Source organism: Paramacrobiotus metropolitanus, unplaced genomic scaffold (genome assembly GCF_019649055.1).
Source record: "Paramacrobiotus metropolitanus isolate TYO unplaced genomic scaffold, Prichtersi_v1.0 Parri_scaffold0000023, whole genome shotgun sequence".
Lineage (NCBI taxonomy): Eukaryota > Metazoa > Tardigrada > Eutardigrada > Parachela > Macrobiotidae > Paramacrobiotus > Paramacrobiotus metropolitanus.
The window spans coordinates 648965-673344 of NW_026570243.1; the positions used below are offsets into that span (position 1 = coordinate 648965).

The 24380-nt window shown below is 42.4% G+C and overlaps 5 protein-coding genes across 5 annotated transcripts; all 5 read right to left on the reverse strand.

Moving 5' to 3' along the window:
* Nucleotides 1-9005: 9005 nt before the first annotated feature.
* Nucleotides 9006-10712, reverse strand: LOC129587124 (uncharacterized). The gene has a single exon (XM_055480722.1). It carries the CDS (start codon nt 10111-10113, stop codon nt 9235-9237), a length of 879 nt encoding a protein of 292 aa, XP_055336697.1. The 5' UTR covers nt 10114-10712; the 3' UTR covers nt 9006-9234.
* Nucleotides 10713-11108: 396 nt separating this feature from the next.
* Nucleotides 11109-14918, reverse strand: LOC129586991 (cytochrome P450 2C15-like). The gene is made up of 7 exons (XM_055480566.1): nt 14609-14918; nt 14057-14281; nt 13624-13836; nt 13167-13484; nt 12250-12426; nt 11917-12180; nt 11109-11684 (listed from the first exon to the last, which is right to left on the reverse strand). Exons 1-7 carry the CDS (start codon nt 14700-14702, stop codon nt 11506-11508), a joined length of 1470 nt encoding a protein of 489 aa, XP_055336541.1. The 5' UTR covers nt 14703-14918; the 3' UTR covers nt 11109-11505.
* A 697-nt stretch (nt 14919-15615) lies between these two features.
* Nucleotides 15616-18499, reverse strand: LOC129587109 (cytochrome P450 2B4-like). The gene is made up of 7 exons (XM_055480704.1): nt 18094-18499; nt 17772-17996; nt 17490-17702; nt 16862-17179; nt 16529-16705; nt 16133-16399; nt 15616-16042 (listed from the first exon to the last, which is right to left on the reverse strand). The coding sequence occupies exons 1-7, from the start codon at nt 18191-18193 to the stop codon at nt 15864-15866; spliced, it is 1479 nt and encodes a 492-aa protein (XP_055336679.1). The 5' UTR covers nt 18194-18499; the 3' UTR covers nt 15616-15863.
* Nucleotides 18500-18851: 352 nt separating this feature from the next.
* On the reverse strand, nt 18852-22055 carry LOC129587085 (cytochrome P450 2C15-like). The gene is made up of 7 exons (XM_055480673.1): nt 21294-22055; nt 20985-21209; nt 20698-20910; nt 20076-20393; nt 19721-19897; nt 19334-19600; nt 18852-19247 (listed from the first exon to the last, which is right to left on the reverse strand). The coding sequence occupies exons 1-7, from the start codon at nt 21391-21393 to the stop codon at nt 19069-19071; spliced, it is 1479 nt and encodes a 492-aa protein (XP_055336648.1). The 5' UTR covers nt 21394-22055; the 3' UTR covers nt 18852-19068.
* Nucleotides 22056-22654: 599 nt separating this feature from the next.
* LOC129587025 (soluble guanylate cyclase gcy-36-like) lies at nt 22655-24269 on the reverse strand. Its single transcript, XM_055480601.1, has 6 exons — nt 24153-24269; nt 23947-24091; nt 23398-23446; nt 23252-23301; nt 23091-23182; nt 22655-23013 (listed from the first exon to the last, which is right to left on the reverse strand). Exons 1-6 carry the CDS (start codon nt 24267-24269, stop codon nt 22972-22974), a joined length of 495 nt encoding a protein of 164 aa, XP_055336576.1. The 3' UTR covers nt 22655-22971.
* Between the last annotated feature and the right edge of the window lie 111 nt (nt 24270-24380).

The following is a 24380-nucleotide window of genomic DNA, read 5'->3' on the forward strand; positions in this document are numbered from 1 at the left end:
TTCAAAATACTGTTGCTTTTGAGGGAATAACTGTCTTCCCAAAATTTGAAGTTGTTGTCTATCTTGCGGATTTTTAAAACAGATAATGATTTTGGCGTTCAGTCTGATGTCACGAGCATAAGCATTCTTGAAGAAAAGGTTTTGAGTCAGAAAAATGACAGTGGTATTAGAATGACGTCCACCATTGCAAAATAATTGGGCTACGTGTTTACTTGTCTTCTCTTCAAGATGGAGGTCATCAATAATGCATACATTAACGAAATTTTTATCAAAATATCTTGGTTCAGAAATTTCGTCCGGTAATCCTTCGATGAAAATAATAGGTACGCCTTCTCTAAGTAAATCGTCGTACAATGTCTGGTACTGCTTGTAGAACCAATAAACCCGATCAACTTTTGCTGAGAATTTATTATAACGTAACAAATTAGCCACGAACGTTGATTTGCCGCAGCCAGAATTACCAGAAATAAGCATCGAAGTCGGATGTAAAAATTCGTTATGTAGAAGGATCTCCATTGCTGAGATTGTTGCTGCCAAATCCTAATAACTGACGTGTACCGTCAAATAAAAAAGTAACAAGCGGCATAACAACTGATTTTAAAGGAATGCGGTTAGTAACTTTTAGTGCGATAACAGTAATAATGCGCATTGTTTGAGAAAACAGAAAAGGCACAACGTAAAAGAGCATCCAGAACAGAATCCCATGTGGCTTTGGCTGCCCATTAGGATCGTCCGGCACGTAAACAGGTGGCAACGGTGTATCCATTGTGGCAAAAAAATTCTACGAAAAAATTGATCCTTTTGTACGATTCAAAATGACAAATGAAGGATGAAATATTTACCAGCAGTGGCAACAGTCGTTGTTGTTGATATAGTGACAGTGGTTGTTCAGGATGCCGTAATCACCCCAAGCTGGGTCCATTGGTGGCCACACCCGGTTCGAATTGGTTGGCTCTTCCTCTTCGTACTCCGGGTCCTGCGTTGGAAAGCCGTAGATAGGATTTAGACGAATCATTGCTTCGTGTACCTGGCACACGTTGTAATAGAAATCGATGTTCTGGTACGACTGCAGCTGTTCGTCATCCGTGCCACATGATGCGTAGATCTTCAGTCCAGTCTTGTCCGGCATTTCCGCTGTAATGCTGATATACACGCGGACATGCTGCAGCCTCCGTTCTTCAACTTCACCTTCCCACTTACGCAGTTTCCACTTTAGATAGTTACGCATCCGGCCGTGGGCTAAGTCGCGGACAATGTACTTCCAGGACGCCAGAGCCACCTTGTTGAACGTACGGTCAGGAAATCGCTGCTGAATCTCGGCGAGCTGTTCCACTGGCTTGACAAATTTAAAAACCAAGTCGGCGAGGCGTTGCATTTCCGAAACACGCTCAAACTGCACTCTAACTGCCATGTTCAAAAACGGATAATCTTCAGCTGCAAGGGCAAAACGATTCTTCAATGCAGTATAAATTTCACGGATGTAGGTATCCTCCGCTGCTGTTGCAGGCATGAAATACGTAATTCCATCAGGGAACCCCATAACATGACCCGTTGGATAAAGAGCACCGACAACGCCACTGAACGCCATTTTTGAACAGAAATATTCAGAAATTCAAGTGAAGAAAAAGTTTAAATGATTGTTGAAAAACGAATGAGATGAAAAGCCGATTATGCTGCAGAATCTAACGCGAACTTGTTTACATAGTGCAGCCAACGGCTTGCACAGCCTACTGGCTACTGGTCATTTGTTAGAATAATATAGATCGGTATACCCGCCTCTTGATCTGCTCGGATAAGAGCAGCGACAATAAGTGGGGTGGGATCAGGCAAAAGCAACCGCTTCGCACTCAGATAGAAAAGTTTTCGAAACATCATTTTAGTCTATCAGTGCGCAAGATGGATTAAATTTGGATGGATTACTTTCGTCGATGCACTTGACTTCTTTTTAATGATCACTAACCGTCATGACTATAGCCTTGCGTTCCGGGGCCTGTGCATACTTATGTACAGTTCGCCGAATGCATGGTTATAGCATCGGTGCGCTTAGATGTTACATCAAGTGGTATTGCTAAATTATTTTTACGACATCATCACTGCTTGATTATTCGCTTTCCTGTTTATAGAGGCGCATACCATGGCAAATACATGAGTATATGCCGTGATATGCACCTTTATAATCATGATCATATGGTTGTCGCATGCACAAATTTCGAAAGTCGACACCACTATGGACTATGATAGTGCAACGACTGTTGCATGAAATGCATCCATATGGATGATTTATGCAATTTATGTTTTGACGCCATTTTTGACGCCATGATATCGACTTGAATTACCATTACCATTTTGACGCTAAACGAAGTCTGTGTGCATTGGCCTACCACTAGGCAGCAGTACGATGTGCGAAATGCATTTCCGGCAGCGCCGATACCATACAGCACATGCAATGACTGTTCAGACTAACGTTTTGTACTGACAGTGTGTGGTGAATAGTGGTGATTTTTTTTTCAGTTCTTTATTATCTTCCGATTTCTACCGAAAATGGCGTTTGTTTCTGTCGTATTCGTTTTGCTATGCATGTGCAGTGGCGTGGATTGCGGAAAATCGATCCAGTGTTACGGGAAATGTCTGTGCAGTTATGATACTGGTATTGTGAACTGTGCAGGTAGAGAACTGTCAGCAATCCCCTACCCCACCGAGCCGAAAACCTGGATTCGTCACATTGCCTTCAGCGGAAATTTTGTTCGTGTCATCCCTTACTATGGTCTGTCCATTTACTTTCCTGGTCTGATGTCTGTTGATTTGTCTGGAAATCCTATCGACGAGTGCGTTACTCCGCCACCGTTTGTGAAATTTCGTGTCATCTCTGTTTGTGGAACTGGCACATCGGCTACCACTGGTTCTCCGACAATTCCAGCCACTACACTTGCCCCTTACATCACGGCCGACACTGCTGGATCGTCTGCGAGTGTTCTGCCATCAGAGACGAGCACAATTGTGGATAAAGACGCGGAGATGAGTACCACTAACATTTTGTATTTCTGTGTTGGTGCGGTTGCGTGTGTTGGAACTTTCGTCGCGTGTGCCTGTTTTGTGGTGAAAAAGTGTGCCAAGAAACAGAACGGCCCCGCTCTGGAGCGACTTGCTGAACCCGATGATGCGATGCAGATGCATGTCCGTAATGAGAACAGTTACGAATTGTAGATGTTTTTTTTTTTGGAAAAAGATTTATGTACAGATTTTTACTTTTATGAATCTCAACTGTTGACCAAATTACAGTCAGTATTCTGTTTTACACCGCTAGCCATACGAAGTTGTGATTTTTTGTTAGTTTTTTTATAGTTTTTTACTCTTCTATGATCTTGATGGTTGTGAAAAGATAATTACGCTCTTCTCCGATTTTGTGTTATGACATTGAAATGATCTTCTCTCTGTTCTGTGTCTCTTGCCGGTCAGTGTGCTCGTAAAGTACGGAATGTACGGTAATAAAATGTGGAATGTGTTTGCACAGGTGTGTGTACATAACGTTTTTTACTTCTCCCTGATTCCCTATCAAAAGTTTGTTTACATAAGAACATTTAACGACTTTGAACTTCTCCCTGATTCCCTATCGAAAGAGGTTTTTACGATTTGTTTACTTACGGCATAGAGGCAGCTGTATCTACTAATACAATTATACGAAACGAAAACATACCATCCACCTCTATTCTACCAGCAGCGCCGCGTCCCTCCCGAATCGCCTCAAACTGTATGTCGTTATTCTCACATCGCTCCGGGTCTTCATCGCTGCCATCCTGACAATCCTCTGTCCCGTCGCATACCAGTTGACCAGACAGACAGCGTCCATCCCGGCAGCGAAACAAATCGCCCCGACACGGCGGTATCGCATCCAACTGCATTTCGATATTCTGACACTGCTCCGGGTCTTCATCGCTGCCATCCTGACAATCCTCTGTCCCGTCGCATACCAGTTCACCAGACAGACAGCGTCCATCACGGCAGCGAAACGCATCAATCGGACACGACGGTATCTGTGTCAGCGCAGTGGTCCTGTCTGTCGTACTGACCGCTGTCGCATTGTACCCGCACTCTTCGTTCATCTCATCTGATTGGTCGTAGCAGTCGTACTCGCCGTCGCACCACGCATCCTCACGTACACACTCTCTCTTACTGGCGCACATCCGCCCCCCATCGTAGCAGCCCTTCTTTCTCCGCTTGGCGCACAGAACTTTATCTTCGTCTTCGCCAATGCCTGGCACGCAGTCGGGACTACCATCACACAGATAATAAAACGGAACGCACATGCCACGGCCACTGCGAAAACACCGCCACTCGTCTTCCGGACAGGGTTTAGCGCAGCGCTCAGGATCCTCGTCACTCTCGTCTTTGCAGTCCGCCCTGCCATCGCACTGCCATTCGGTGGGATAACATTTCGTGTCGTTATCGCAGGGTTACCGTTGCAGGGTTGCCAGGGTACTGTTGTCCCACAGCCGGCCTCGTCACTGCGGTCTTCGCAGTCACGCAGGCGGTCGCAGCGGTACTTTCGCAGAATACACCCATCCCGGCAGTACATATCGTTTACATAGCACTTCCCGTTACTACAGCGAAAGTGGCCAGATGGACACGGCTCCTCCACTGCCACGCCGAACATCCCCCCGAAAATGGCCCCATTAATCGCTGCTTGGAAGAGTACCACAGCGGCGACAGGCACACTAACAAAACTCAAACACCTCATCTGGCTGGCTTCGAATAAAACTTAACTTAAAAAAGTAAATATAAAACGTGATACGAAACGCTAAAAATGTAAAAAAAGATTAAAACAGTCAAAAAACGGTTAGAAAAAGAAACAAGCGACGAAGAACTCAGTAAAACGTTGACGATTTGAAGAAAATCATAAAACAGGCTTAACTCCGCACTTCTGAGTGGAAAGTGCGAAGATATGAATATCAGGTTGTGAAGGGCATGCTATACAGAAATTCGGTATGCAGTCGGAGAAAGGGAGGCAGTCACATTTGTCTGGGTTAGAATGACATTTTTACAGTAACATTTTTCGCGTGAATGTTTTGCGTTTTTTTGAAGTATTGTACCGAAGAACGGTTAATCATTTCAACTAACAGTTTAAAAAATAATGGAAATCAAGTCTTTCCGCCGCACTGTACATAAGTCAGCAAAACAGCAAACTCAGGTCTTCCCTGTCTGAAAGTAGTGACAACAAACGCTATTACAAAGAGGGCAAAAAAAATCCGATAAAAATCATTGATTGTTCACGAAACTGCTTCCAGTGTTGTTGCGGTCATCTTATTCATACGTTGCGGTAATTACGGTTTTATCGTGGTACAAAAACTATTTTATAAGGAAACGGAGCTAGTACAATACTGGCGACATGATCAGCATGGGAAACACTTTGTCCCGGAGCATTGAGTAAATCAAAGTTTTAACGATATTCGTGATGAAGAGGTACAATTCCATTTTCGCCAGAGCTTCTCCCGGACAAGACCTTTTGCCTGGATAATGCACACCATTAAGTCACACCAGCAATCAAAGTTAATGAAAATCACATAATTATAACGTACCGACTTGAAAAGGTGCAAAACCTGGAGGAATGACTACTTTTCCGTGAGTATCCAAAAAGTGGCAGGGGTCAAATTTATATGGATTCTTCCAATAGCGTGGATCATGATGCATACTGTACAGATTGGGTACCAGAACGGTGCCCTTTGGCACGTTGTAGCCACCGATGACCGTGTCGGTCATGGCTTGATGCGGTATTCCCAAAGGAATCAAGCTGGCAAAGCGTTGCGCTTCCAAAATTGTTGCCTCGTTATATGGCACGAGACCTATAATGGTTTCACGTAGAAGTCAACAATAGCGTTTTGGACTCCCAGACGAAGCAGTCAAGAGCTTCAGAAGGCGAGTGTTGTTTAGCCTAAAACTTTGACCTTTATCGTCCATCCGAACCGGTTGGTCGCGTGGTATATTGTCGTCAATCTCTTTTTGCATTGTGTGTAAGATCTTAGGATTCTCCAAGAGAAAGAGAAAGGCCCAGACAATCGTCATCGAAGTGCTTTCGGTTCCGGCGGCAAAAAGATTAAGCACTGAGGTCACGAGTTGCTTATCTATAGCACAGCAATTTCGGAGCGTTATTTCGGAAACTGTCTCACGTTGTCGTTTTAACTGCATACTTCTACGCATACTTTGCTAATTGATTAAATACTACGCATACTTCGCTACTTTGTTATACAAAGTTAATATATATTAAACTTGGGCAGCAGTATTAATAATTACTGTTCCGCCTACTCGTAGTGTTTTGCAAGTTAAAGGGGACTTGTGTGTGTGCACATAGCAGACAGTCTAAAGACTGTATACTTGTACAGTTGTATTTATTACGGTACGATTACCCTTGGGACGCCAAGAAGTGTTGTACAGTAATGCCAAGTGTTAACCAAAACAGTTGAAAACACGAGACGAAGGACACAGTCAATTGACTCAATTCTGCATGTATGTTTACCGGTGAATGTGGTAACCGTTCCTTTTCGCTGCTGCTCTTCAGCTTCCTTCATAAAAGCGTCAATATAGTCGATAACATTCTCGGATGAAAATCTTCCTTTATGCTCCTCGATAAGTTGCTTAGCAAATCCAAATAGTTCATGGATATTCTGGACGAAACGAATTGTTTCAGCCGCCTTCGTTATATATATGCTCGTATACTGCGTATAAGATATTAAACGAACTTTAGTGCGTAGCTTATCGTGTTATTATCGTCGCTGTTAGTAACCTAATGGGAGGGACGAAGCGCCACGAATAGGCTACCGCCTACCTGGGATGTCACAGCTAAAAGGGTGCAGCATTTCCAAGCGTTCTCAATTGAACGACGAAACCGTTCGGGGACAAATTTCCTTGATTGCGACATCAATCCGGTATTACGAACATTCCGTCCGGCAAACAGCGCTGCTAGTTTCGTAAACTGAGCGTCAGAATGAGCAAATCGTTGGCCAAACACTGCAATTCGCCCAAGAAAGTCATTATTTGTTTCAAACCAGTCATAAATGTCGATGTGAAAGTAACACTGTAACTTGGCAATGGTTGGGTGGTTTGCATACCAAGAGCGCACACGATATTTGAAACGGCATGCGATAGCAATGTTTTCGGGTCAAACGGCTGCTTATTCTGCTTTCGCAGCACTCCGCACATGTCTTCGATTTCTGCAAGGATGTTAGTCTCCATCCAGCTCTTCCCCATACCGAAATCACGCAATGTAGAGATAGCAAATCGGCGATGTTCTTTCCACAGTTCTCCCTGGCTCGCAATTAAGCCTGTTCAGAAAAAAAATTTTATAGACATACATACTACAAAATTTAATCAATTAGCGAATCTTTGAGACAATTATACACATTCTACTGCAAAAAACTGGTATCTAGCGGTGTTTGACTCGGTGTGTTTGACTCGGTGTGCACGGTGGAGTGCTTACGCTGCAGACACATATTTAGGCATCATCAACTGCCGACTTGCCTTGTTCTTGGAAAAACGGGTTGCAGATCAATCTTTGGTCTCTTCCAGTCGTAGCTTCGTCACTGAAGGCCGCCTTTGCAATATCATAATCGTGCATTACAACCATTGGATACCGATTTCCCATGTGCACTAGGATTGTGTCGCCGTATGTCTTCCGCCATTCCATGAACTTTTTGAAAGGTGGATCTTTATCGAATTCCAAAATGTTCCCCACAATTGGTAGTCCTTTAACAAAGTTTAGTGAATTGCTAAAACACCAGCGTTTACGTACTTTCAGAAAACTTACAGCTAGCAAAACCAAAAAATCACGCTGAGCTATCAAAGGTCATGGAGCGAGCCAAAGAAACTGTGTTGAAAGAAGCCGAAGCGAATCAGAGAAGCACTCGTATGTGACAGTTTCGGTCAATCAATCGATCGATCAGGCATACGATTACTGTTGACAAAAGCAGGCAAGCGCAAGCAAGCATTTTACGATCGCTCTCTTTTGAATATGCTGCAGATACATACACTATCGATAATTTTTCTTAGAAATGCCAATTACGTCTCGTTAAGTGAAGAGCTATCACAATAATTTCACAAAGTTTTTGCCGGCATATAAATGCTTTTCAGCTTTCCACAAGTGGCTGACTTACCTGATGGTCCTGGTGGAAGATTTCGTGGTCGCCAGGATCGTATATAAATCATTCCCAAAATAAATGCTGTGACACCAATCAGAACTTCGATCATTTTTTAGACTGCTAGTATTATTTATATCTGATTCCCTTATTTATATCTTATTTAGTGCGCAGGAATCTTATTCCCTTTTTTATTACAAAATAGCCTTCAAAAAACGCTCTTAAATACAACGCGATTTTAAGCTACCTGCAATTCGCAGTTCAAGTATGGGAGATCGTGTTCCTAGACTCGAGGCTTTAAAATCAGTTTATGTCGAATGCGATAAGGTCCATTGTCGTTAGTGAAAGAGCTCATATCACTGACAATCCGAATAATGATTAAATGCGCAATGTTGCGAATATATCTACGATAACAAAAGAATAATTATAATATTAGACTCATGGTGCCAGTTCGAAAGTGTGTCACTTATGGCGGTAAAAATTTCAAAGCAATAAACCACGAGTACCACTGTTAGTACTGTAATGTGATTTTTTTGTAACAAACAAAAGTACTGTAATCAAATTAATACTCGTACCGTATTGCCGATCTTTCCTATACTTCTACTTCTATGGTTGATACACTCACTGTACACGGCCAGTTTTTGGTGTCTGTGTCTGCCATCAACTCCAGTGATGCAGTTTCTCCACAAATCGTTTTCTGAAGTGACCTTTTCAACGGTTATTAACTATTAAGGCATCCCCGCAGGTTAAATAAGTAATCAAACGGTAGAAGTATTAATAAAAGCTGTATTAATGTAGGTAGTGCGTACACGTAAGATCTGCTTTATTGTACTGGCTTGCTTCATTGTATGCAGTACCCATTCGCTTTTAATATTACTGCAATGCCAACCACGAATGTTTTTTAAATAAGAGCAAACATGCGACGGCAGAGTACAAACTCAGCACCTCATCCACTGAGAGTAAAACAAAAAAAGCATTCAGGCTTTAAAGCCATTTTACAATAATTAGAACCAGTAAAACAGCCATTCATTTTCGATGGGCAACACACCAGTATAAAAACGCTTTTCCAAATCAAGGGAAAAGAACCGGTACATGACGTCCTATCGTCACATTAAAAATCACTCATCTGAGATCCATACTCCATGCACTTCGCCACCGAGCTTCCATTCCACCAGCTGTCCGTCGGAGGTCCTTCCCAATCAACCGGTTTGTAGCGCAGGAACGTAGCATAATGCTCGCAGTTGCTGGTCATAATGCTGAACGTAAACGGACGATTGGCATGCTCCGCCACCAAACCAAAAATCTCCTGCAGTGTCCGCTCCTCAAATTCATAATTCTCCTTCAACTTGGTCTGATTGTTGACGCGGAACTGCCCCTTACCCGCCACGCGAACGATATGGTCAATGCGGATGTAATGCTGGCCGTCGTCAGTTGTCCCACGTTCCGGCGATTCCTCCAGCAGCGTACGGCCCAGCATCACGTGCAGACGCGGACGGACGCTGGCCGCGTGCTTCGTCCAGCGCGTGGTGGCCGTCCCCGGGGCGGTGGCGCTGTGGTGATGGGAGTGCAGACCGCGGCCACTGCTGACGTGCACCAGCAGGCCATTGCCCAGGTACACTCCGAAATGACTGAGCGGCAGGAATGTACGGCCCATGGAAAACTCCAGCAGATCACCCGGACGGATGGCGTGGCCGTCCACTTTCCATTCCGCTGCCTTCATCCAGGCGGTGGTGTTCACAACCGACAGAGCAGCATCCGCAAGATTAATCGTGGCTTTCGTGTTGGTGCCAGCCTGGATGACGTTTTCGTCCTGCAGTTCATCGGACAATGAGGAAAAACTGGACGACGGTGATAAGGATGGCGATGGGGAGGAATCGTGGCCAGGCGCGCTTGGAATGGCGTACGGGTCGACGGCAGGAACCGTGGGCCATTCATCGGTGTTGGGGATGTTGTCGCTTTCTGCTGTTTTGGTGCTACTTGCGTTACCCATTTTACTGGTTAGAAATGGTCAGATGTACAAAGAGGATCACAGTCAAAGCATAACAGATTAACCGCAAACTGGATGAACGCTCCTCTAAAAATAGAATAATTATAAGAATTTGAACGTTTTATGCATAATGTGGTTCACTGTGAGATCATGAAACGCAGCTTGAAAGTTCATCGGCTTTAACGACAATACGGTACATCCACTGTCTTTTCAAGCAGGAGGCTGATGAGCGTGCCGCGTATTATACGTACTGACATACAGTACCTGCAGTATATAATACCGTACCGCGTAGTACATACTCCTCGCATCTTTTGTACAATACATCATAGCAGTACGGAAGTAAAGGAAATGCTATGTATAAAAATTAATTTTATGGGTCACCAGTCAGTATGTAAATACAAATTTAATACAAACCAAAGCAGTAAGCTTAAGCTTTATCACAATTAAAAGGTTTAACTTGTTCAATGTGCACTGTCCACTCCCACTGGACCCATTTAAATGGATGGGAGTTTTCGGTATTAATACTGTCCTTACACTGAAGAGTGGTCGACAAATCGCCAAAAAAACGATAGCGTTCGGAGTCCATAACAGCATTGCACAGTTTAAATACTGGCTTTTTCAGTTGGTTTCGTCTTCATTCTTTAGTAAATTCTGATGGCACTCCCACTTAATTGAAATGTCCATACATTTATAAGTTATAGTACATGTACCGGTAGCACCTATATAAGTATTATGTATATCTATATACTACTCTTCTTCTATATATATTAATAAGTAAAAGTTAAGCCGTGTAAAAGTTGCCTTTTTACTTTTGTACTCGTACCTCCTTTACTCATGCCCGAGTAAAACAGTTTGTAAAAAACACGTTAGCTAAACGTTAGTTAAAGGCCAAAATTCGAACACTGTTCGAATTTTGGCCTTTAACTAACGTTTAGCTAACGTGAGCAGACCTTTAAGAAACCCACACCGGTAATTAATGAAATTTAAAATACAGTACACCATCGCGGTATTTAACAGTGAAAATGTAATTTAATACCAACAGTAAGAGTTTTTAGCATCACAAGAGTGCGTAATCTACAGATAAATAATGTGTTGTTGCAAAGGGTAAGTGCTACCTTTTTATACAGGCAAATTTGCCGCAAGCAAAAAACTCGCTTTGTAGCACATTGCAATATTATAGTTAAAAAGTAAAAACTAAAGAAAAAAACCATGGCGCCGACGATAAAACTGCAAAATTTGAACACGGTAGTACCGTGTTCATAATATCAGTACAAAACAAACGATCAGAAAAGAAAACTGATTTGTTATTAACACAGAGCACCAATTTCGAAACAGTACCTCGTTACGAAAAACCTTATCGAATACTTAAGTGCGCCTCCATCTGGTGCTTCTCATCTATCGTGGCACAAATACAATTTTGTACGGGGCCGGAGCAAGAACAATACTGGCAACATAATCCTCATGAGACACCTTCTTCCCAGGTGCATTTTCCAAATTGAAGTTTTTCACGATGTTGGATATGAAGAGGTACAGCTCCATCTTAGCCAAGGCTTCTCCTAAGCATGACCTTTTGCCTGCAAAAATTGTTATTCAGCCAAAATTGTGCAAATTAACCTCTGTGTGCCGTGCATAAAGAACCATGTGCGTAAGTTGAAGGCTCGATGTGTCGACCACGTAGCTTTGGTTAGCATGCTCTGTTATTATTTCTTTTTTGCGCGTATGCTGATAAATTGACCGGCATCATACTGAGAAACCGATTTCGTTCTGGTTTTTTTCTTCGGCTGAAAAAGCTGCGTGCGAGCGTACCAACTTGAAACGGCGCGAATCCGGTGGGATGGGTGACCTTTCCGCTGGCATCCAGGAAGTGGGTGGGGTCAAACTTGTCAGGATTTTTCCAGTAACGCGGATCATGGTGAATGCTGTACAAGTTGGGCGCCAACAGAGTTCCCTTTGGCACAGTATATCCATCGATTACCGTGTCGGCCAACGTCTGATGCAGAACACCAATGGGAACCAAGCTGGCGCAGCGCTGCACTTCCAGAATTGCCGCCTCGGTGTACGGAAGAAGCCCTGTAATTACGGTTTGTTAAATATGATATGCCATAATCGTAGCTTATGGTAGACTAGATCGGTGCTGACCTTTATCATCCATTCGTACAGGCCGATCGCGCGGAATGTTGTCATCGATTTCCTTCTGCATTTTGCGCATCACTTCCGGGTTTTCGATTAGGAAAACTAAGCTCCATAGGGTGGTTGTGGATGTTGTTTCCGTTCCGGCAGCGAAAAGATTCAGCACCGAGGTCACTAGCTGCTTATCTACGAGTGTTTGACTTCTTTATTATAAAAACATGGGCATTGTGGATGTTCCCAATCAAATGCAGTCTTGTACGTATATATAAAAGCCGTAAATACAAGCGTCTTGCAAGGAGGCAATCGAGACAGTAAACCAATTAATCTTATCAAAGATATTACGAAAGTTTGTTCTACAGTACTTTGCCCGACAGATTGTGGCGATCAAAGAGGGTTTGACTTTCAACTCGTTTATCATAGTGAGAGTCAGATGCACTGAGTACCGATAACGTAAGCGGAAAATTAAAGTGCAGTATCAATAAATTTTCTTATGTCAAACAGAAATTTATAAAAACGCAAAAATCACCTGAAAAATTATTCCAACAGTCTTATAAATAACGCTTCCCGAATTTGATTTTAATATGCTATAAAAAAGTATCATTTACTGATTAACATAGGTTTAACAGTGACAGCGCATACAAGTACTACAACTGGCTGATGGTGAGTTCAACATGTACAAGTACAGAGTATACAGCTGTACATGGTTTTAGCTCAGGCTCAAAGCCGCACTATTGTAAAGCATAGCAACAATTTTGCATGTCAGCTTCTACGAAAATATACTTGTATAGATATGACCAGCAAAATATTCTACTGCATGAAGTAATAATATTAATTCACTTGCAGTAACTGTTCACACATATTGTGCACGAAAATCCAGTACTTATCGTTAGTTACTGCATTATTGCTCTATATAATTTATCGCCTACCGGTGAATGTGCTATTCACAACTCCTTTTTCTTGCTGCTTTTTCCCTTCCTTAATGAATGCATCGATGTAGTCATCGACTTCTTCCGAGGAGAACTTGTTCTGGTGTTCATCAATCAAGTGTTTAGCGAATCCATACAACTCGTATATGTTTTTCCAAGCGTGTTTGATGGAGTTGCGGAATCGACCGGGAATGTACTGCAGGAATGGGAACGTCTGTATTACCTGCGTCGTGGGTCCCGTTATTCGGACATTCTCAGCAAACAGCGAAGCCAGTTTGGTGAACTTGGCATCCGTATGCGCAAATCGTTTGCCAAAAACTGCAGACAAACACGTGTTCTTTACCAGCGACACAGTATGTTATCGAAAATCAAGATAAACCGATTTTGGATTGAGGCAGTAGAGGTCAGAAAAGGTCGTACTTCCGTAAGTTTTTTCCAAGAAATTTACAAAACCTACCGAGAGCGCATATAACATTGGACACGGAGTGAGACAGCAATGTTTTGGGGTCAAACGGTTGTTTATTCTGCTTTCGCAGCACCGCGCACATATCTTCTACTTCGGCGATAATGTTATCTTCCAGCCAGGTTTTGCCCATGCCAAAATCGCGTAAAGTGGAGATGGCAAAACGCCGATGTTCCTTCCACAAATCCCCTTGGCTAATAATTAAACCTGGAAAGCACTAACGGTTGAGTTTGTAAAAGTTGATACGGTTAGTTGATACATGAAGTCGGTAATTCTCATTACAACTACGTAATACGTTTGCGTACGCGTCCGTAATCCGAAGTAAATTAATAGTCACTTAGTTTAATAAAGGGTTGATTGGCGGAAAAATCATATTACAATTATTTCAAGTTTCCGTTCAAAGTAGATCAAATTGACATAGATTTACCATGCCCTTGGAAGAAGTCGTTGAACAGGAAGCGCTGATCTCGCCCGGCATTAACTTCCTCGTTGAAGGCCTTCTTCATTGTGTCGTAGTCGTGCATCACCACCATTGGATACTGATTGCCCATGTACACCATAATGGTATCCCCGTATTTTTTGCTCCATTCCATAAACTTCTTAAATGGCGGGTCTTTGGTGAATTCCAGAATATGACCGGCGAAAGGCAAACCTGTTGGGAGGCAGTTCATAAATACATAATTTAAAATGCATGTCGGCTTAATACTGCACAAGATGCTCGTAGTTATATAATGCACAATAATAATATTGGTATTATTGTGGGATGATGCCTATTAGTCAGAATTATTGCTTCAACATGTACTTCAACATGCCTACTTCAACATGTATTACTGCTTCTGCAAATTGTCATTTTCAGAAGCTGTAGCCATTTGCATCAGCTGCTGCAAAATTTACATACAGAGTAGAGTATAGCAATAGTATAACAGTTGACTGACAGTTAAATTTAAGTAGTTGCATTACTTGCATAGTCTTTGCGTACCTGGCGGTCCCGGTGGTAAGTTTTTGTGCCGGCTGGAGCGAAAATACGCTACGGCCAAAAGGAGCACCACAGCACCAATAACGAATTCAATCATTTTTCCGCTGCAGTTTCTTTCGGCAGTTTGTATAGCGAAATAATATATATATTTAATACGCAAGATAGTATAGCGATAGATTGTTTGTTGTGCTTTTACAAACTTTCTTGTGGAGGTGTGTTTAAATACTAACCGCAGACCGGCCAGAAAAGCTAAAGTGCTTCATCATGTCAGAGGCAACATGATGAAACACCAAAACTACAACATCGTTCATGTGCCTGGATCTCGAACACCTACGTGGCAGAATGAAATCGTACTGTCAATTTGTATAAGATTCCATAGGGCACTGAAAGGACTTTCATCCTAGCTTTCAACCAGTCTGAGTAATAATTTAATGAACGACGATAAGAGATAAGGATTCAAGGAAATCTCGGCAATTACTTAGCATAATATCCGTATTACACTGTCGGTTGTGTACGTTCTTCCTGTATCTGTACGAGTATGTTACGGTCTGTACACGACCTGATGGTGAGCGGGGTACAATATACAGCACGTACACAACGCAGTGATAATGGCAGCTTTCTACCTGCAGGTTTTCAAAAGTTTTCTTAAGCACAAATGAAATATACAAAGGATCATGACGCGTAAAACAGAACAACAAGTGGCTAATATATTGTGAACTAAATACGTATTTTTCTAACACATTTATTATGAAGCTGTATCCTTTTGTTGCCTTGAAAATTCACGCTTGTCAAAAAATGTATTTTTAGGTGTTATCGTACCTGGTTGAAAAACTACTTGAACCGCAAGCGTTACTAGAGTAGATGCAGTCCATATATGAATTCAGTTGAAAGCCTTCCAACGACGGATAGCGAAAACAGATAAAACTCTTAGCTGAGTTAGCTCATATAATTCAGGAGCATGAAATGCTTAGGTACATGCAGTTTTATATACAGATATCTGTGTGCAATTTTCCACTTTTGCAAAATATTCTCATGCCTTTTTCAGTCTTGAGAAGAAGTTACAAAGTTCCATCTGCCAGCGCAGATTCACAAGCGGATGAATATGCTTGCACGAAAGCCAGACATGCAGACACTTTATGAATCGCAACAAAAAACTTTTCCAAGTCGACTATGTATTTTCTGCTGTTATTTTAGAGACATTCGCAAAATGTAATAGACCATCAGTACAAAACGCTCTCCACATATAATGAGGGCGTGTTCATCGTGGAACGAAAACCATTTTACACGGCGATGGACCAAGAACAAAGCTGGACACAAAATTTTCATGGGAAACTTTCTTTCCCGGTTCGTTTTCTAGACTGAAATCCTTGACAATGTTGGCAATAAAGAGATGCAGTTCCATCTTGGCCAAAGCCTCCCCCAGGCATGACCTTTTGCCTGAAAGGGTTTACGAAAGCACATTCACATAACAAGTTGACTGCACATCTTTATACAAACTAAGGTCACAGTGTCAGCTGCTTAACGTACCGACTTCAAAAGGAGCAAACCCAGCAGCTGGATGTACAACTTTCCCGTCAGCGTCCAGAAAATGATTAGGATCGAAGGAGGTCGGATTCTTCCAATAGCGTGGATCGTGATGGACACTGTACAGATTGGCGGCCAGCAGTGTGCCTTTGGGAACGTTGTATCCGTCGATCACTGTATCCGCCAGAGTTTGGTGGAACACTCCTAAGGGTACAAGGCTGGCGCAGCGCTGGATTTCCAGAATTGCGGCTTCGGTGTAGGGCAGCAGACCTAACAAACGTCAAGCCTATAAGCTCTCACATCTATATTATTGTTACAAACCCGTGCGGATCGCATGGCTACTGCCAATTTTGCTTGGAGTGTGCCGCACGTAATAGTAACGAGTATATGATCGATGACCTTTATCTTCCATCCGAATAGAGCGATCGCGCGGTACGTTGTCATCGATTTCCTTCTGCATCTTGCGCATAACGTCGGGATTCTCCAGGAGAAAAACCAACGCCCAAAGGGTGGTCGTTGATGTCGTTTCGGTCCCGGCGGCGAATAAATTCAATACGGAAATAATCAGCTGCTGTTCTGTAATGCGCGTGGCTTACGGATGATTTTCGGTTGCACCAGTGTTTCAAAAGTTAAACAGTATTTGTTTTCTTGTATAAAGCCCATGTAATACTGTAGCAATTCTTTTCATGTACTGTGGTAAAGTTAATTTCAAAATTCGTTTTTGCCTCTTACCGGAAAAAGTGCTGTCAACAATTCCTTTGCGTTTTTGCTCTTGGGCCTCTTTCAGGTAGGCATCAATGTAATCATCCGCACTCTCCGATGAGAATTTGCTTTGGTGCTCATTAATTAACTGTTTACAGAATGCGTATAGATCGCCGAAGTTTCGCCGGGCGACTTTCACGGCACGGCGAAATGGCCCGGGAACAAATCGCAAGATGGGAAACGCTTGCACAACTGCCAAAACTGGACCAATAACACGTATGTTCTCCGCAAAAAGTGTTGATAGTTTGCCGAATTTTGCATCGGAATGGTCGAATCGTTTTCCAAAAACTGTAAAATTCCCGGTGGAAATGAAATCTGACTGTATTCGTACAAGATTTATGAAAACCGTACATACAATATATGCACTCGGCACTTTATGGATGGTGATGCTTAACTATCGTCTATACTGTATTAAATTTTATCTTTTAAAAAATTTGTCAACTTTCAGAATCAGACAAGTACGTGATGGTACCGGTTACACAGAAATGCACAGCACTGTAGATAAATGTCACTGCAATGTAGTGTCTGCACAACGGTAACTGGGACCACGATCAAATTAACAATATTTACATTTACTTAATCTAATTAATGCGCTTACCAAGAGCACAAATCACATTGGACACAGAATGCGATAACAATGTTTTAGGATCAAAGGGCTGTCGATTTAGCTTCCTCAGCATACCACACATGTCCTCGACTTCGGCGATAATATTGTCTTCCAACCAGGTCTTGCCCATGCCAAAGTCGCGCAGCGTGGAAATAGCGAAGCGACGCTGTTCTTTCCACAAATCTCCTTGCGTAAATATCAGACCTGCAATTCAGATACATGGTGTTAAAAATTAGCTTTCTACTATATTCGGCACTCCGTCGATTATATGACCTTTTCCTGCAAAATCTTTAACAAAGACAAATCGCTGGTCCCGCCCGGTGGTGACCTCGTCATTCAGGACTTTCTTGATGGTGTCGTAGTCGTGCATGACCACCATGGGGAAGCGGCTGCCCATGTGAATCAGAAACGTGTCACCGTACGTCTTCCGCCATTCCATGAAGCGCTTGAACGGAGGCGTTCTTCCCAGTTGTAGCAGATTGCCCACAACCGGCAGACCTATTAATTGTTTTATTTTGTCCCTGTTATAAGTGCATTAAGTATTTACGTATTGTACTAAAGCAACAAAACTGCCTGATGCTGATCGGAGAAGTACCTGGAGGTCCGGGCGGTAGATTGTCGACAGCTCGTCGTTCTGATCGGAAAAAAATCAACCCCAGAAGCAAAACTATACCTCCAATAACGAATTCGATCATTTTAGTGGTAAATTCTGGGAGGATTCACAAGAAAAATGCGGGAAAAGCTTTGTAATGATATAACGGTAGTCGTGTAAAATCCGCAATCCAAGTACGTGTGGGAAAAGGCTTTAACCGCAATAAAAGAGTTTAACTTATTAAGCAGCAACTATACAGGCAGATCTAGGCACTGAGGCAACGCCAGGCTTTGGAGTTTAGAGTAATAACTGCGATAGTTTCACAACATGTTCATTCATTTGGCCTTTGCAAACCAAAACAATAATGACGATACTTATAGTTCATAAGTTGCAGCAGATTTGTGACGCCAACAAGAATAACAGTTCAACAAGTACAGGAAACAGTCGTTCTATGCAGTTGGATAAAAATGTGCACTTTGTTCCTCGATGCATGCCGACTTTTCATGAACTTGATAACCATTAACCAAAACAGTGCTCTAGCAGTAATAATTAAAGGAATTCTGATAACAGTATTGTGCGGTGTATGAATAAGCAGTCCAACGGTGCATTTTGGATTTGTCCGCTTCTAGCGCAGGCACCGTTACATGGAATAATTGTTTCTACTGTATACGAGTAGGTGTTGGTACCTGCCAGTATTTAGTATTCTAGCCTAGAATAATCCCATGCCTAATCATAATAAATGTTGTGTTGTAGCTTATAAATGAAATATTCCGATGCATTTGACTCAAGTACTTTACCGTACTACAAATGGCTCAAAATTCCTGCACAGGCAGAATGCCGGTTCGACTGTAAAATAATAAGCACACCTTACTTATTCATCTAATGCGATTCATTGTAGAAATAACAACGTAAAATTAAGCACACTCAACATAGTAAACCATCAATACAAAACATTCCTTAAGCAAAATAATTATACGCTCATCGTGGAATAAAAACTATTTTATAGGGCGATGGACCGATAATGAAGCTGGAGACGTAATTTTCATGGGAAATTTTCTTTCCCGGCTCGTTTTCCACATTGAAATTCTTGACTATGTTGGCAATAAAGAGATGCAGTTCCATCTTGGCCATAGCTTCTCCCAGGCATGACCTTTTGCCTGGAAAGGTGTATGGATACACGTTGACATAATTAACATTTTCATTGTACATTAGTAAGCAGACCAGTGTTAAACACTTAACGTACCAACTTCAAAAGGAGCGAACCCAGCTGCTGGATGTACCACCTTTCCGTCAGCGTCCAGAAAATGATTAGGATCGAAGGAGGCCGGATTTTTCCAGTAGCGTGGATCGTGATGGATACTGTACAGATTGGCAGCCAGCAGTGTACCCTTGGGGACATTGTATCCGTCAATCACCGTATCCGCCAGTATTTGGTGGAAAACTCCCAGTGGTACTAGGCTGGCGCATCGCTGGATTTCCAAAATTGCGGCTTCGGTGTAGGGCAGCAGACCTGCAACGTCCTTATATGTGTTAGGTATGCAACTAATACGCGGAATGCTTCGATACAGCCAGTTTGTGTTTCCTATCGCGGTTGCGTTGTACGTATAGGGATGGGTTTATTATTGGTAACCTTTATCTTCCATCCGAATAAAGCGATCGCGCGGTATATGGTCGTCGATTTCCTTCTGCATTTTGCTCATGACGTCCGGATTCTCCAGGAGAAAGATCAACGCCCAGAGGGTGGTTGTTGCTGTTGTTTCCGTTCCGGCAGCGAACAAGTCCAATACGGAGATGATCAACTGCTCTTCTGTAATGCACTCGGAGTGTGGATACTGCTAAAATCTCGGTGTAGCCAGTTTTCAATGAAAATTCTAAAGTTTCTACAGGTATACTTCTGTTTTGAAAAGTACGAGTAATTTATGAGTTTTCCTTTACGTATGGTACTTGTAGATTTTTTTCGTTTTTGATGTTTACATACTCTGTACCTGTAAAGGTGCTGTTAACAATGCCTTTTCGTGTTTGTTCTTGGGCCTCTTTTAGGTAGCCATCGATGTAATCATCCGCACTCTCCGATGAGGATTGGCTTTGGTGTTCACTGATCAACTGTTTGCAGAATGAGTGTAGTTCGGCAACATTTCGTTGGGCGATTTTAACAGCACGGCGAAATGGCCCGGGAATAAATTGTAGGATAGGAAACGCCTGCACTATTGTCAGAATGGGACCAATGACCTGTACATTTTCGGCGAATAGCGTCGACAATTTGCCAAATTTCGCATCCGAATGGTCAAACCGTTTTCCGAAAACTGCAACATGCCATGCAGGCGATCAAGAAAATATAACTGCAGTCTGCAGTTACAAACGGTTGACGAGAAACCGATGTCCTTACATAGAATGCACATCATCGCATGTTAATTATGGATGAAGGTGCAAAATTGCTTATATTTTTCGTGTAATATTTTTTAACTTTCGCTACTGCCACTTGGACAGCTTGATCGCTCAAACTTTGATGATGGTAACATAAAGATATATTATAATCGATGCAGTAATTATCCAAATGATGCTCATCCTTCTGTTATCAGTTATAATTAAGTAATAATACATACACACCAAGAGCACAAATTACGTTGGAGACCGAGTGGGATAACAGTGTTTTGGGATCAAAGGGCTGTTGATTGAGCTGTCTCAGGACACCGCACATATCCTCCACTTCACCAATAATATTATCTTCCAACCAGGTCTTGCCCATGCCGAAGTCGCGCAGCGTGGAAATAGCAAAACGACGTTGTTCTTTCCATACATCTCCCTGCGTTAATATTAGGCCTACAGTTAAGCCGTTGTTAGAATTTGATATGAGTGTGAGTAAGTTATCAGGCTAGTACTGTTGACTAAATGACCTTTTCCTGCAAGTTCTTTAAGGAAAACAAATCCCTGATCCCGTCCGGCGGTGACCTCGTCGCTCAGGACCTTTTTGATGGTGTTGTAGTCGTGCATGACCACCAGAGGATAGTCACTGCCCATCTTAACCAGGAAAGTATCACCATACGTCTTCCGCCATTCCATGAAGCGTTTGAACGGAGGCGTTCTTCCCAGTTGCAGCAGATTTCCCACGACCGGCAGACCTATCATTTTATTATGCTCTTTATCTAATTACCTATTTATATATTTTTTTATATCAACACCAGTGTTATTGCTCGAAGACAAACCTGGAGGTCCGGGCGGAAGATTGTTGACAGCTGTTCGTTTTGATCGGAAATAAATCAGCCCCAGAAACAGAACTATACCTCCAATGACGAATTCAATCATTTTAATGGTAGAGTCTTGGAGAAAAATCCGCAAGAAAAATGAGGACAAAGCTTTTGACTACAATTTGTCAGTTTGGAAATCCAAGCATTGACTGCCGATGTAAATAAGCAATACCAAGCTTCCGAGGAATAGCATGGAGATATTTTAGACAGGTTTACAGCGTAATATGATTAGTTGGGCCTTTGCAAACCAAAACGATATGGTACGAACGATATAGTACTAATTATTAATTATCACTTTGTGCTGTACGAAGCAGCAAAGTTAAGACATCAATATTAACCGTGTTGCGGCGATCCTGAAAAGTTACATATCACAGAACGGTCGTCTTATCACAACCGCTGCCGCGTGATATGAAGAAGCATCACTACTGGCCTTCTTTTTACCAGATCCTTGCGAAAAGAAATCACATACACATCAACACCATCACATACACAGAAGGTAGTTAAAGAAAGGAAAGTCGACTGTCCCATTCATGTGGCAACTTAGACCATATGCATCTTGACCAGTTTGACCAACTGTGCCCTCTCCTGTGTCTTTTGATAGGAAGTAGATAGGTTTGCAGGTGATCAAGACCTATCGGTTCAAAAAGGCGAGTTGGGCAGGGATGCAGAGCTAAACAGCGAACGGTTATCACACAAGAATGGGTCTGATTCAGACTGCTTGCAATTTTTATAGCGTTTGCGATGATAAGCATCGGTGATATGTGGCGGTTTGAGGGTCATCGCAACACGATTATTAATACACTGTGTACAAACTTCAGTGTGTACAAACCAGCTGTTCCATGCACTTAAGTACTGTACCATTAGATGAAAACGTGTACTGTACTTTGCTCTTCTACATACTGTATACCGACGTTTCGTGAATTTTATGACCAACCATTGCCGTTGCTCTAGGTGTGCGAGAGGAAGGAATGTTCATTCATTCCTCTCGCACACCTAGAGCAACGGCAATGGACCAACACCTTGCTCTGATAGTACAGCAACTAACTGATTGTGAATTGTGCTCACACTAATACGCTTTATGTAGATACTCCAACCGAGTTTTTCGTATTTGTCCGCTCATACAAAAATGTTTAGCGCAGGAATTGTCGCCAGAAACATATCTAGAGGCGTCTGTGCCTATTTAGTATTCTAGCTCAGAATAATCTTTATGCGTAAATATAGATATAATAGTTTTTGTGGTGCAGCTTATTAATGAAATATCCACATGTATTTGGCTCAACTACAGTACGTTGTACTTTATCGTGCATATGACTCAAAAATCAAAATCCCTGCAGAGGCATAACCGGTTCGACTTGTTCTGAAAATAATCGCATTTACTGTAAGAAATGCGAAAACTGCAAAAAAACTGCATTTGACAAAGTAACGCCATAATGGACAACTCTACGGTATATAAACTGCCCATTTTTTATAAAAGCATAACTATCTGAACTGATAACCATTCTACAACCAACAAATTGCCGGTGTAAATTATTGAGGCACCGTGGCGATCAGTTTTTACTGGCACGGTAAGTCAGAATTATCACAGACTTTTGGAGAATCATTGCAAGTGTATGGCGGACGGTATTGACCAAGAGGATCACAATGCGAGTAGCCAATATGTATTAATCTCTCCCTTTCCCTGCAAAGCGAAAACAGTTTGGTACCTTTATTGAACTTCTTTATACTTCCGTGACTTCTGCCAGATCCATTTCTTACTTTAACGAAAATCAGCCCTCTGGATTCAAAAACCAACGATGGGTTTATATCAGCCAAGGCTTTGGTGAGGGGACTAACGTGAACCTTCCCCGCTGCAACAGCAATCAAGAATTTCGCAAGTACATACGGTACGCAGAAAGCGCATTAACAGGAGAACTCACCTTCTCCGGTGGACTCCATTCTACTGGCAGTGTTAACGGTATCTCCAAATCTAAAGTCCAATGGCAGTTATTGCATGTCATCGATTTGACCTTTATGCTAATGGGTCATGCGTCACAGTAGGAACGCGTTACCAACATATACATACAGACAATAGCGTGGTGCTTTTGTCCCGATGACCCCCGCAACTACTGGACCTGTAGCAATAAAGGCTTTACTTTAGTACTTACAACGGGAATAAGGGATCCCTACGTGCTCAATCGTACGACTTTAAAGTATGGCAGCGTGAGGTGTACTGCAAACGGTGCACTACGCTCAGTCTTATGCTTTATCCAAGATTGATAGCTACTGTGAATTGCTGGAGATAACATGGAGCTTCTGATTCGATTTTAGAACTAGCCGTTGTTCACTGTTTTGTTTAAGCGATTCTAGAATAATCCATATTTTTTTCTCTACAAAACGAAAGTAATAAGGTCCTTGTAGCATCAACTTGAGAAAACCCCGTTTGTAGCGTTTTTGGGGGTGCCCATCTCCAGCATGCTTTGCCTCAATATTGGAATTTAACATACCTAGGCCGCAACAGTTGGTGCAGCTACACACACTGCTGCACTGTGCATACACGTAGGCGTCCCTTATTACGAAAGCTCGTGAAGAGTAGCACTATTAATTGGGCTTTAAGTCGACTTAACTTGCTTACCCGAATTTATCCCGATTCTGATGCTTAATTCCATTTTGTCGTCCGTCGTGTCGGCTGAAATTTTACAGCGTTCCAGAATCGCCCGTCCCAGTAAGCATAACACATCCGCATGATTATGGTTGCGCATTGGTATACCGCTAGATATCTGAGAAAAGGCCATCACTTCTCATAAATCAGCATATTATTTTAACTTTAGGAAGTGTTACCATGTAACTATCGTTGATGGTTTCCACTTTATAAGCATCGTAGTACGGTACGACCTCGTCGAACGCCGAATGTGTGCGATTTAAAAGGTCAATTACTTCTAGTGGCGAGCACTTCATTACTAGCTTGGCAAAACGGGTAAGTCGCTAAATAGAATGGATACACTATCGAAGGATTCCGCGTTGAGTGGTTCCTTATTGCGTAGCTGTTTTATGATGGATCTAAAAATT